Source organism: Populus trichocarpa, chromosome 1 (genome assembly GCF_000002775.5).
Source record: "Populus trichocarpa isolate Nisqually-1 chromosome 1, P.trichocarpa_v4.1, whole genome shotgun sequence".
In the NCBI taxonomy this organism is placed as follows: domain Eukaryota; kingdom Viridiplantae; phylum Streptophyta; class Magnoliopsida; order Malpighiales; family Salicaceae; genus Populus; species Populus trichocarpa.
Window position 1 is genome coordinate 5,516,055 of NC_037285.2, and position 12,663 is coordinate 5,528,717.

Below are 12,663 nucleotides of genomic sequence, written 5' to 3' on the forward strand. Positions count from 1 at the left end.
CGCTAATGCGTTTGGTCTGCTAGAACCATGGGTATCTGAATGTTAATGTTGCTTGTGTTTTTCTTTCCTTCTCCTGTGGCTCCACTGACAGCAGATTCGGTGGGCCTTATCATCTTTACCTGGTGTAAGAAACTTCTTTATATTTGCAAGAAGTGATCAATCTGAAGAAGGGAGGAAAATTCCTGGAAGCCACCTTTTTGTCCTAACACATCAAGGGTGGCAGATTCCTTTTTGGTAACAGGCATGCGAAGATGTCATGTAACCTTCCTCGACGTGTATTCTGCATTTTATGAAGATCAATAATGACTTTTCCTTTTCTCCTATCCAATTAGCTGCCAAGGGATTCACTAAAAAGAGCTTAATTCGTCGTCAAGTTAAAAAGAAGACAGAAAAGAAAACCTAAAAACTGCTTTGAAATTGACGTTGGGAAAAATGCAGGAGCAGTTTTGTACAGGAGTATGAACCAAAGAATTTAAAATCAAAACTTTTGACCCTAAAACAAAAAACGAGAAGATCCTCCTCCTGTCTTCCATAAGCTTGTGAGTTCGCTTGCTGGACCAACCCATCTCGTGAAACCATTCAGCTATGGCTATGGATATGCTGTCACTGGCTTCATGCCTCTATCCATCTGTTGCTGCTGGATGGATCATGGCATTTGACCCACCAGGGCCACCACAAGAGCCCTACCACATTAAGATTTAAGCCTCCCCGCTTTCCTCTCTGCTAGTGATGTCATCACCAGCTGGGCAGGTAAAACTTCAAATTAGAGTGGGTGGACCCTACCCACTATGCATTAATAATAATAATAATAATAATAATAAAAAAGAAAAAACACCAGCGTTGACAGACTGAAAGGGGCTTCTGCTTAGCTTCTCCATCTCTCTCTCTCTCTCTCTCTCTCTCGTGATTAGAAAAGTATTTACTGCCCACTACTCGGAATCACTGTCCATGCTCTCCATCCCCTTCAACCCTCTTCGTTTTTGCTGCATGTGAAAAGGAACACAAACCAACCATCACATACAAGCATAATATTAAATGCTTAATGGAATAACATAAAGCTCTCCTCCCATCTATTCATGCCTCCAGGCCACCATCCCACCGCCCATCCTAATATGCTCCGTATAAATAATAATATTAATGTCATGTTTCAAGAAGAGGTCATGTCATGCAGCATCCATACCAGAGACTTGATTTATTTATTATTCTGGTTCCGCAGACAATTCACTTTACTGTGCAAGAAGATAAACCTTCCATGGATGAGTTCATTAGGTGAAGAGTTGAAGAACCCTTGAGTTGTTGGGAGACATGGATTAGGCTCACACGTGTACATAAAGTTGGACCTCGTGTGTAACATGCTTAACACAAGTAAATGATAGACCAATGCTCGATGACAACAGCGTAATGTGTGCCAGTGATTCCAAGGGATGGAGACATGGAGGTAGGTAAGCAAACAAAAAAGAAAAAGAAAAAAAGAGGCACATTAACACAAGTTCAAATAGCATAATCAGTTCACAAGAAAAGATGTAAGAAGCAGAAAGACCATTACCTTCTTCACACATTTCTTCTCTCTAACCTCGTACCTACTCTTTGTCAAGTCAGAGAGCCACATCCCTGGAAAACAATACTGCCCAGATACACAAAATATAAAAACCACTATTTTTTTTCAATCATTGTTACAAGCAATATCGATAATTTTAAAGAAGATAGGCAAGTTTGTGATTACCTGAAGTGCTTTATCAATGTTCTTGGCCCTTTTTTTGGGTCTTTGGGGCAGTTTTGTGCCTTTCATTGCGAAGAAATCATCTTCCTTTTCCTTCCTTGACAGAGCAATATAAATTCTTGGCCACTCAATGACTTCATTGTTATTCACCTTTTCTCCTCCGCTAGCTACTACTGGTACTGAGGCAGGGTTACTATTTGTAGCCCCGGCTTCCTTTTCTGATTGAGCCCGAGTGGAATCAACTTGCCTCGTTTGATGATCGGCTACTACTATGGATCCATTTGGTTTCTCATCTTTTGCTGCTGACCTAGAGCTAGGCATCTTTCTATCAATATTTTCTGGTGTTGGAGGAGATCTCTTTCCTGCAGTAGATCTAGAAACAACCTTGCCACTGCCACCACTATTTCTTGATGGGGACCCATTACCAGCACCCGATCGCTTTTCTAAATTCCTGGTCATGGCCACAAAAGAAAAAAAGAAGAAAGAGATGCAAACTTGCTGATGAGAAATGCTTTGATTTGGTTCTGAGATACAAACAAAAAAACAAACAAAAGTGGGTTTTTTTCTAGACTTGAAATGAATATGAATCAACGGCAGAAAAGGGGAGGGCATAGAATTTAATACCCACCTAAAATAAGAAAAAGAAAAGAAAAGAAAAGCATATAACCTTATTAGTCATCAATAGAAACACTATCACTACATAACTGTGTTCTAAGAACGAAAAAAAAAGAAGATAGAGAAACACATTTCACAAATATCACAAATACCAATAAAGAGCAACGAATTAATTAAGGTGATAGGTTTTTTTTTTAGAAAAAAGGAAATTTCAAATGGGGGAAAAGTCCCAAAAGAGGACAGAAGGGTCATGACCTGAGCAAGGGGCAGAAAAAAAAAAGGCACCTAGTGGACGAGTGATACCTTGACCCCATCAAAACAGCAAGCACAAATGTTAAGCAAGATAAACCAAAAACAAAGCAAAAACAGGGTAGGCAGAGGTGGCTAGAAATGGAAATAGACTTCTTGGATACCAATCAAGCCAATAAATAGGTTAAGAAAGATGAGAGATTGATATATTTCATATATTCTTCTCTCATCCTTCAAGGGGTAGAAAGGTTAACCACTTTAAAAAGAAGCTGCTCTTCAACAACTGGAATCAATGAATAGAGAAGCTAATAACAGCATACGTTTAGATCCCAAAACTTTGAAATGCTTTCCATATAAAGCAACAACCTCAACCTCAAAATAAATAAATAAAATAAAGAGAAGATCCACCAAATTATACCATCCAAGTAAATCCAGGGAATTTATACCAAAAATACATACAGGGCAGGTTTTCAAGCATCAACAATATCTAGCACATAATCTAAAGAAATAAATTCATAATTTAACAAATACCCAACAAGCTTAAAAGTCATGAAAACACCAAGAAAAAAAAAATACCTGTGAGAAAGAATCCCAGAATTTTCTTTCTTTAAGTTTCCACCTCTGGTATTAGTACTGGTAGATTGTTGTTGGGATGATGGTGGTGGAGGCGGTGGTGGCATGGACGATGGAGAGAGCTTATTATCAACTCTCCTAGGAATCTTGTTGATGGGTTGTCTAGCTTGACCAGAAGATGACGATTCATCAGGAAAGGCCCTGATCTCAGACCTTGAAACTCTAGCTCTCTTCTTTTGTCCCCATTGCAACAGCACGTCACCGTTGCCAACACGGCTTGGGCTAGGACTTGGACTGGTGCCATGTCTTTGTGTGTGATTGTGGCTGTTATCTGAATGTGGAGGACTGGTTGTACTGTTATTGTGGTGGTCTTGGTTTCTCGATGGGGATCTAAATCTGAAAGCTTTAGTTTCAAAATTAGTACTTGTGGAACTGAATCCATTTGGGATTGACCTTCCATTCTCAACTCCATTGGGTTTTTTGCCATTGCTTAAAGGAACACAATCTGGGCTTACTCTCTGATACCTGTACACATTACAGCAGTCATTCATTATCAATAGATAACAGAGAGATGATCCACAAGCCAATGCATAAGGATTCAAAAAAATCATCACAAACATACAGTGAACTTTGAAGTCCGGAGATCATATCATTAAAAAGAGAAAAATGTAATCTTTTTCACAGCATTCGATGTATAAACCAAGATTAAAACATAATATTTTCATGTTTGATCTTTTAGCTACCACATCAAATAATCCATGCATTCATTCATTCTCAAACACAACCCAGATTAATTTGAAAACAATCAAGCCATAGATCAGTGAGTGAAAAGCTATGGAAATAGAAATTGAAGTAATCAAAACAGCTCATTTTACTCTAGCAATATTAGGAGTGGAATCGCAAAGGAAAAACCAGAGAAACAAAGAATGGTGGAGCTCTGAAGTTGATGATAAATGAAGTTTTTTTTTTTTTGGCAGTCTGTAGAAAGGAGGAGGTTGAAACAGGTCTTCGACTGCAGTCCAGCAAGAAATGAGCATTACAATATGGAATTTGAAAGGATAAGGCCTGCCTAATCCAAGAATGAGCATCAGAAGTTTGAGACCAAAAAAGTCATCTTTGCCTTAACAACAGAGATTTTGAATATTTGTATTGTCCACAGCAGCAATTGAAATTTGACAATGGTTGTTGATCGAAACGCAAATTGATCAATATCAGTCCCCATATATTATCTGGATCTTATAGATAATCCAATTCGTTGAAAAGAGTGTTAATCTCACTCTTGAGGGACAGTTGATTATTCATCATATCATGTAGTTTGATAAAGAACTTGTCTTTGAAACACTGAATGCTTGTAGTTGCTTTTCACAAAGAAATATGCAATCTGCGAACAAAATCTCATCTTTAAAAGACACAAATAAAAAACGAACAAAAGCAAGCAAAACCCATGTTCATGTCTCCTCCTTCTCATCATGACCATCACCAACAAACAACAATAGCAGGAACAGTTGTACCCGGATCCAACAACCAATCCATCTATTCAAAAGTCGATAAAACAAAACAAAAGAGAAAGCTGAAAGATCAACACTCAAAGCGAAATTCAGATTTGAACAATATCCAGATGATGAAAAACAGAAGAAGATGGATGAGTTATAAAGATGGAGGAGAAAAAAGAAACAAAAACAGACAATATTTGTTGAGGCAGCAAAGAACACGGACCTCATCATTATAACCAAGCAAAAACACTTGTTGGTACAACTATGTAGAACCTTAACGAGTTAAAAGGTGGGATCCTTGGTTTTTCTTTTAAAGGGATGTTATCTTGTCAGTCAATAGTTTCATCAACAATGGCTTTCTCACCATCCCATCCAGCAAGACATGGGAACTCAAAGAGAAACAGAGAGAAAGATAGATAGAGAGGAGGCGGAGGACATGAAGGGAAAAAACAGGGAGAGAGGGAGAGAGGAAGCCGAGGAAGGGCAGACAAGCAAAGAAGTGCATATATGTGGAGTTAAAAATATATGATAATACACAATGGAAAGTATATAAATACTTGAGAGAGTAGTCACTCCTCCTACACCCTACCACAGTGGCGTATGTGAGGAGGGGGGTAGGAGGGTTTTTTCTTCTTCTTCTTCTTCTTCTTTTTTATTTGGGTTTGTCCCCAATGTTCTGTTTTTTTTAATTATTTATTGTTCTGTTTGCTGCCTCTTGGGATCCAAGGCCATTTCATTCATTCAATAAAACTATTCTTTATTGAACAATATGCAGTTTGCGCCAACTACTAGGGTTTCTTGTACTTTAGGCCCAACTCTGAACTCAGCCCTTACTCAACTTTCGGCTGAGTTTACAATACCTTGTCAAGGTTTTCCTGTTAAATAAGGGTTAAGTGAAGCCACCCAATTTGGCCTCAACTCATTTTTTTTTAATTTTTTTAAACTATTTTATTTTTTAATATAACACGTAAGTTTTTATTTTATAATACATGAAGATTTTTTTATAATTTTATGCACGTATTTAAGATTTAGACTCTATTATGATTTATGGAGGAAGAGTAATTTATTCTTATAAAAATATTTTAAGAAATACCTGGATCCGATCGAGTATTCAATGGAGAAAGTTCTATATCCCACCTTATTTGATCAAATTGGAGGCGGAGATAGGACTATTGAAAAGTATTTAAATATCAAATATTAAAGATGAGATCATCACACCTCGATCCATTGCCGTTTCTAGTATTACCCTCGTCGAATTATCTTGAGAAATCGGTCGTGATATGTTGTCATCCAATGTTCTTCTTAGAGAACAGAGTGGCAAGGAAAACAAAACAACGTGGGACTTGGCATTAGAGGGTCTCTTGTCCTCTAAAATGGCTTGCGGATTCTGATGTGATCCTTCCTTAATACATGCGAGGATTGGCAGTTCCACTTTAAAAATGATTGCAAAAGTACGATCTTGGCATGCATCATTCGGATTTCTCAAAGGCAAACACAGATCCACTCATGTTGGAAGAACGAAGCTGCTTCATATTCCATGCTGTGTTTACATGATCAAACATAAAACTAAAGCAGGATCATGTTTCCTCAAAGCAATCTTCTGCTTGCTTTAAAAAACTCCAAATTATGTTTCCTGAAAATAACATCTACCACACACCCAAGCAAGCGCATACTTGATGGGAAAAAGGATCCAACACTCATTTTACAGAAAATAAATTAATTTTGACCAGAGTCATGGTAACTTGAAGTCATGGAAGAAAAACTCCTTTTGCTAGCACAACATGTTTGTTTGAAGTGAAAACCAAATCAAGGCTCATGACTGATTCACTACGGTGTCAGAGAAGGCATCTAATGCCAATTCTAATTTTGAGGAAGAGAAATACAGTATAAGCAGCAGATCAAGGTGCATCCTGGAAAGGGGGAGAAGTCACCAGGCCTTTGGTTGACAGGGTTCATGGCAGGATTCACAGCTCTATGAACTTGAATCAGGTGACCTGAAAAGTGAAATCAATGGGACAAAACAAAACAAAACACAATTCATTTGGTCAGTAATAAAAGGCTTAATCATTTAGTTTTAGAATTTTGAGCGACTTCGGCTCAATTTCAAGAAAAGAAGATGATTCGATTTTCCAAACCTTGACAATGTAAAAGGGTTTATTCCCACTCTTTTCTCCCAACCCCTTGACTTTTGGTCCAGCCCCTTCTTCGCGTGCCTCTTGTATTGTTATTGACTTTTAAAATTGAGATGTGAAATTTGTAGAAATGCATTTTACAGGGGAAAAAAAGAGTTAGGATAGTTTTTCGTTAATGAACAAAAGGCTATTTCAAAAATATTAAGCAAATGACATAAAAGGATGTCTTGATTTTATTTATTTTTTCATTAATGAATAACCAATATAACAATACTACAAAACTATTACCTGTGAAATTGTATATAATTTAAAATACAAAGCTTTTTTTTTATACCAATTTTTAAAATTAAATCCAATGATCAAGGAATGTCTTTATTTTTTTTGTTGTCGTTACATTATAAATTCAAAATCTCAACCATACAAAAATTAAAGAAACCGTAATCTTAAATAATATGCATTTGTGAATAGTAAAAATGCATCAACTGCTAGTTTTGGAAAAAAGAAGGAAGAAACGACAGAAGAAATTTTATGCATAAGCAAATTGCAAGTGCTAGATGGTATTTTTGTAATTGATAATAAGATTTGCAAATATTCACTCATTGTTGGTTAAGTGTCTTTCTAGAATTGTTTGCTTTTTAAAAATGTTTTTGCTTGAAAATACATCAAAATAATTTTTTTTTATATTTGTTTTTGATATCAGAATATCAAAATCATCGGAAAGAAAAAAATATTAAATCAATGCTTTTTCAAGGCAAACACACTACCAAACATGCACAAATTTTACCTCATTTTGACATGGAACCCACATAATAATTATGATATCCAAACATTTTTATAGCCTCAGTTAGGAAAAAATCACCCCCAAAGGCATTCCCTAACAGGGCAAAATTCTAACTTCTTTTTTGGTCTCAGCATAAACCAGCATGATCAGGCCCTTGCTGTTATTTCTGTTTACAAAGGAAAATCCATGAGGCACCGAAAGCATTTCTAAGTCCTAACTACAATAGTACAAATTCTGCCCTTTGAATCATAAGCATCGCATTGTGACCAGTTTGTGACATCCAAATTGGCAACCTAGGTTTTCTAAATTTAACTTTCTAGACTAGGTACAATGAAGGCGAATGCAAAAAACAAGATTAACATGCAGATTAGAAATGTGTTAACAGTTCAATTCCAGAAAACTGAGCAAGCAACCACCAAATATGCACCTGGGTTCCATTTACCGAAAGAGCCTTGGTACTGATCTCTTCGGTACTTTGCCTTCAAGCTTTAGTCTTCTATATGCTTCTCTTATGTGGCAAGGCCTGATAGGCCCAGATTCCTTCCTCTCCGTCATTACAATTCTGGCTGTAAGCCATATAAAAGAAACACATTCGAGGAAGAGTTATTCAGATATCAATATACAAACTTTTTTCCAGCATAGTCATGCATAACATCATGCAGTTCTTAAAAGTAGGTAACATCAAAGTGTTTGCCACCGGTCAGTCATCATGTAACTTGTATGATGGCCACAGAAACACCACTGTTACTTCTTCATTTCTTACATTTAAAAGTAACACGCATTTCTATTCTGCAAATGAAATTTAAAGAAAACAATGACAAGTAGGAAATATATGCACACCTGTTTCAACAAGTTCACCAACAAACATTTTTGCTATACCGCAAACTACAATCGTCATTGGTAAAGAAATTTTCTGGGATCCAGTGATGCTCACTAACAACTGCATTCATGCCATGAGAGAAAAGTAAAGAGTTCAGGTTAGCATCAATAAATAAATGAATCAACCTGTGCACAAATTAGTGACATGAATGATGCACGCAAGAAGGCTGCCTGGAAGTAATTGCCAAAAATAGCAAAACCAACTTGTGCAAAACTTAATGAGGCATTTCAAGAAGGTTGAGTGGAAGTAATTAACAAATGTAGCAACTACTGTATAAGCCCAAAGGATTTCTGGCAACTTGTTCCCCACAACAGAGAAAAATATTCATCTTGCATGTATCAACCCACAGGAGGCAGGGGGGAATAAAAGACCACCATGTGCCCCCAAAAAATAAATTTCAAGGACGAGACAAAAAAAAAAAAAGATATAGTATGAGAAAAGAAGGAAGATGCAAGCAATAGGAAAGCATACCCTTTTCATGTTAGTCTTCTGCAGTGCAGATCTGCGGAATGATTCGTACCTACTCATCTGTCCTTCAGTAAACTGAGCTAAAATAGTCCTGAATAAAGAAACAAAGGGAAATAGCTCAAAGAAATGCCTCCTTCTATAAATGATTAGACGAGGAAGATAAAAAAAGAAGAAGGTGGCTATAGTATTCATCCAATTAATGATACAAAGCATTTGAAATAGTTCTTTTCGTTCTTCCTAGCACTCAATAAACAAAATCAATTTCTTATTATGTCCCAGATATCTAACCATCATTTATAATTTTCATGAAATAACAACCTGTGGAAAGGAAACAGCCAATAGCTTTAAAAGCAAATTTTTGCAATTTAAAAAAGTGTACCTCCTGATATTTTATATCATCCATTTGAATAAAGGCCTGACTGTTAGCAACACCAAATTCTTTCTTTTTTGAGCAGAATATCAAGAACGAATAATAATTAGGCTTTCTATCAAACATTCTATTTTGCTTTTCAGATGTTGTTTCCAGAACATCACTTCCAACTGATGTTTCACTTTTCTCTTGTCATTCTGTTCTATTAAATTTCTTTTTATGATAATAGCATTTGAACTAGGATCCCTACCTTTATAATAGGTGCAATTACCATAGCAACACATAAACCATAGGATTTGAACTAGGTCCCCTGCTCATCCTACTATCTCATGCAATGTAAGGAAATAAAATTATAATGTGCTAGCAATCTGAGGAAAATGTTGGGCGAATATCATCAAATCTTGCCCCCCCCCCCCCCCCCAATGGCCAATCTTGAAACATATAGAGAAATTCCTAGTTGTACCACGTGAAAACAAACATCTCTCTTTTGTGAGATTAATCATTCTCTTCTTTTCTGTTTTTTTGATGAAGCCAACATTCTTTTGTATCACAAAACCAAGAAAATTTGCAAAAAGATCCTACAAAATCAATCATTAACATTCTCAAATAACTGTATCATTATCGAGTTGAACCAACTTAAACAAGTTCTTGTATCTAAATAGAATATCACTCTCAGTTGTAAGCAACCAAACATGATTGAGCATCTTACAAAAGGCACAAGAATCAGGAATTCAATAATGCATCTAAGATCGTAGTTGCAGTAAAAATCTCAACGAAAGCAGTTAATTACCTCAAATTTCTTCATAGAATAGTTAAAAGACAAAAAAATGAAATTACCTGCTAACCATGTCATCTGGGAAAAAGCATTCAGAGAAGTAACAGAGACAATTATTGCAACTGGCTATCATGTCATGCAGAAATGAACCTTTTCTAATCCCAAGCTTTACATTCTAACCTTTCTTACAGAGAGAATTGTAAAAATATTTAAGGCCTGAAGGTCTAATGGATGAGGCTATTGTTTGCGCATGATACTCTTTGCAATAAGCATGCACAGGAGCTGAAGCTAAAATATGTAAAAATAAAAAATTATAGGCAATCTGAGTCTAACTGGAACTGATGGCCAAGAAAAGCAGGAACTTTAGACACTCGACACTCAACAAAACCATCTTGTGCCTATGCACCAGACTATTTACCCCCTCGTATCAACAGCCAATATATACCTCTTCTACCATGTAATGCACTATGAACATAACTGCTTAGCTCCTGAAATATTTCAGTCCTGCTATTCCCAAATCTTCAATACCATCATAACATCAACTGATAACAATGAAGGGGGGAAAAACAAGCCTGCCCAGAAAGTGCAAAAAGCAAAGTAGTGCACCCCTGCTCACCCTTTGATCGATTTCCATATCTCCAACATCTTACAAAAACACCAGCCCTCTTAAAAGAGTGCCTTCAAATACAGCCTTAAGCTATAAATCATTACGACAAACATATATAGCAGAAAGTTCCTAAACACCATTCTTTATTTACAAGTTAATGTACCCATAATCACAATCAAATACATAACAAATCACAATAACAAGAAGGATAAAATAAAGGAATTATGAATCTGAAAACTTACTGCATCTTTGCCATTTTATCAGGGTCAGCAGTAGAAGCCAACTTCGAAAGCTCAACATCCATGTTATCTTCCTCCTCCTCTTCATCATCGTCTTTATTCTTTGCCTTACTTCTTGCAGAGCCCAACATAGGCCTCGAAGCAGATGGGTGGTCAGAGGAATGGGCAAAATCATTGCGGCCTCCACCGCCAAGGTCATCATCATCTTGACCAACGACAGCACCCTGAGAATCATCAGCAGCAGCAGCAGCGTTAGAAGCTTGAGTGTCATAATCATCTTGGGCAACTGGGGATTCTGGTGGCGATTCTTCTTGCTCCACATACGCTGCCTCGAATGGATCCTTCGATTGCTTCATTGCCCTGTTAACACATTAAGCAATGTAAGCACTGAGCATTTCTGACGAATACTTCGAGCACAAAAAACTAGAACAAAAGGATCTAAGCCATAGATTAATGAAAAGAATCCAAGGAATAATAGGATTCAAAATTGACACGAAAATTAAGTACCTGATTAATAGATTATTAATAAGGAAATGAATAGCAAGTAAAATCCCACAAGGGTTTGGGATAAGTTATATGGATGAACGATTATTGGTAAAAAATGGTTTGGAAAGATTTTGCTAATTGTCTTGTAATTTGGGATTATTTCATTTTCTTATTTATTTGAACTGTCCAGAGATTTTCCCAGGTTCTTTTTTTTATGGGCAAATTGAAATTTACCCACCGAGCTTTAGGCCCAGTCCAGTTTCTACTCTAGACGAAGAAATCGTATTAGCCCTAAACAGGTATTATTTCTTTCTTTCTTTTTGCCCCTCGGGGTTAACATGGAATGATGGGATCTGGAAAGACCGTCAACCCACTTCATTACTCTGTCTAGTAAGGCTAATCATTTTCGATTCAGTTTAGTTTTCCCTTGAAAATCAATGAAATCAAAATTGTTTTTTGTAAAAAACTGAAACCCAACTAAAACCAGTTCTAAGCAATCAGTTTCAGTTTAGTTATTTTTAAGGCATTCTTTTAAGAGGGCTGGTTTCTTTGTAAGATGTTGGAGAAAAGGAAATCGATCAAAGGGTGAGCAGCGGTGCACTACTTTGCTTTGTGCGCTTTCTGGGCAGGCTTGGTTTCTCCCCCCTCAGTGTTTTCAGTTGACGTTATGATGGTATTGAAGATTTGGTAATAGCAGGACTGAAATATTTCAGGAGCTAAGCAGATATGTTCATGGTGCATTATATGATAGATGAGGTAAATATTGGCTGTTGATACGAGGGAGTAAATAGTCTGGTGCATAGGCACAGGATGGTTTTGTTGAGTGTCGTGTGTCTAAAGCTGCTGCTTTTCTTGGACATAAGTTCCGATTAATCTGTTTATTTTTGTATTTCAAAAATATTTTAAAAAAAATTAATTTTTTTAATTTTTTTATTTCAAATTAATATTTTTAGATGTTTTTAGATTATTTTGATGCGTTAATATCAAAAATAATTTTTTAAAAATTAAAAAAATATTATTTTGACATATTTATAAGTGAAAAGCACTTTGAAAAACAACCACAACCACACTCTCAAACCAAACATGACAGACTCAGATTGCCTCTAATTTTTTATTTTTAAATATTTTAGCTTCAGCTCCTGTGCATGCTTATTGCTAAGAGTATCATTTGCAAACAATAGTCTCATCCATGAGACCTTCAGGCCTTAAATATTCTTACAATTCCCTCTGTAAGAAAGGTTAGAATGTCAAGCTTGGGATTAGAAAAGGTTCATT

The 12,663-nt window shown here is 36.4% G+C and overlaps 2 protein-coding genes across 6 annotated transcripts; both read right to left on the bottom strand.

Annotated features, from left to right (window-relative positions):
* Window positions 1-393: 393 nt before the first annotated feature.
* LOC7491455 (uncharacterized) lies at window positions 394-5,181 on the bottom strand. 3 transcript variants are annotated; one of them, XM_024589256.2, is made up of 6 exons: window positions 4,874-5,181; window positions 4,585-4,690; window positions 3,161-3,682; window positions 1,724-2,171; window positions 1,547-1,624; window positions 394-742 (listed from the first exon to the last, which is right to left on the bottom strand). In XM_024589256.2, exons 2-6 carry the CDS (start codon window positions 4,632-4,634, stop codon window positions 692-694), a joined length of 1,149 nt encoding a protein of 382 aa, XP_024445024.1. In that variant the 5' UTR covers window positions 4,635-4,690; window positions 4,874-5,181; the 3' UTR covers window positions 394-691. The 3 variants fall into 3 exon arrangements, with proteins under 3 accessions (XP_024445024.1, XP_024445017.1, XP_024445029.1); XM_024589249.2 differs by having other exon boundaries at window positions 394-983; window positions 4,874-5,180; XM_024589261.2 differs by lacking the exon at window positions 4,585-4,690 and having other exon boundaries at window positions 394-983; window positions 4,874-5,180.
* A 1,029-nt stretch (window positions 5,182-6,210) lies between these two features.
* Window positions 6,211-11,694, bottom strand: LOC7491456 (transcription initiation factor TFIID subunit 11). Of its 3 annotated transcripts, XR_002981399.2 has the most exons (7): window positions 11,410-11,694; window positions 10,906-11,262; window positions 8,915-9,002; window positions 8,404-8,503; window positions 7,991-8,129; window positions 6,786-6,881; window positions 6,211-6,644 (listed from the first exon to the last, which is right to left on the bottom strand). XR_002981399.2 is itself a non-coding variant. In XM_002299340.4 (6 exons), exons 2-5 carry the CDS (start codon window positions 11,256-11,258, stop codon window positions 8,002-8,004), a joined length of 669 nt encoding a protein of 222 aa, XP_002299376.1. In that variant the 5' UTR covers window positions 11,259-11,262; window positions 11,410-11,689; the 3' UTR covers window positions 6,211-6,644; window positions 7,991-8,001. The 3 variants fall into 3 exon arrangements, 1 of the variants encoding a protein (XP_002299376.1); XR_008058870.1 differs by having other exon boundaries at window positions 6,786-8,129; window positions 11,410-11,687; XM_002299340.4 differs by lacking the exon at window positions 6,786-6,881 and having other exon boundaries at window positions 11,410-11,689.
* Between the last annotated feature and the right edge of the window lie 969 nt (window positions 11,695-12,663).

Coding starts and splice junctions, on each gene's coding strand:
- LOC7491456 (XM_002299340.4), bottom strand. CDS start 11,258: ATGAAGCAATCGAAGGATCCATTCGAGGCAGCGTATGTGGAGCAAGAA. Junction 9,003..10,905: donor GATAAAATGGCAAAGATGCA/GTAAGTTTTCAG, acceptor TTCTTTATTCAG/GACTATTTTAGCTCAGTTTA. Junction 8,504..8,914: donor AGAAGACTAACATGAAAAGG/GTATGCTTTCCT, acceptor GCATGAATGCAG/TTGTTAGTGAGCATCACTGG.
- LOC7491455 (XM_024589249.2), bottom strand. CDS start 4,634: ATGGTCATGATGAGAAGGAGGAGACATGAACATGGGTTTTGCTTGCTT. Junction 2,172..3,160: donor TCTGGGATTCTTTCTCACAG/GTATTTTTTTTT, acceptor GGCCATGACCAG/GAATTTAGAAAAGCGATCGG. Junction 984..1,546: donor AGAAGAAATGTGTGAAGAAG/GTAATGGTCTTT, acceptor TTTCACATGCAG/CAAAAACGAAGAGGGTTGAA.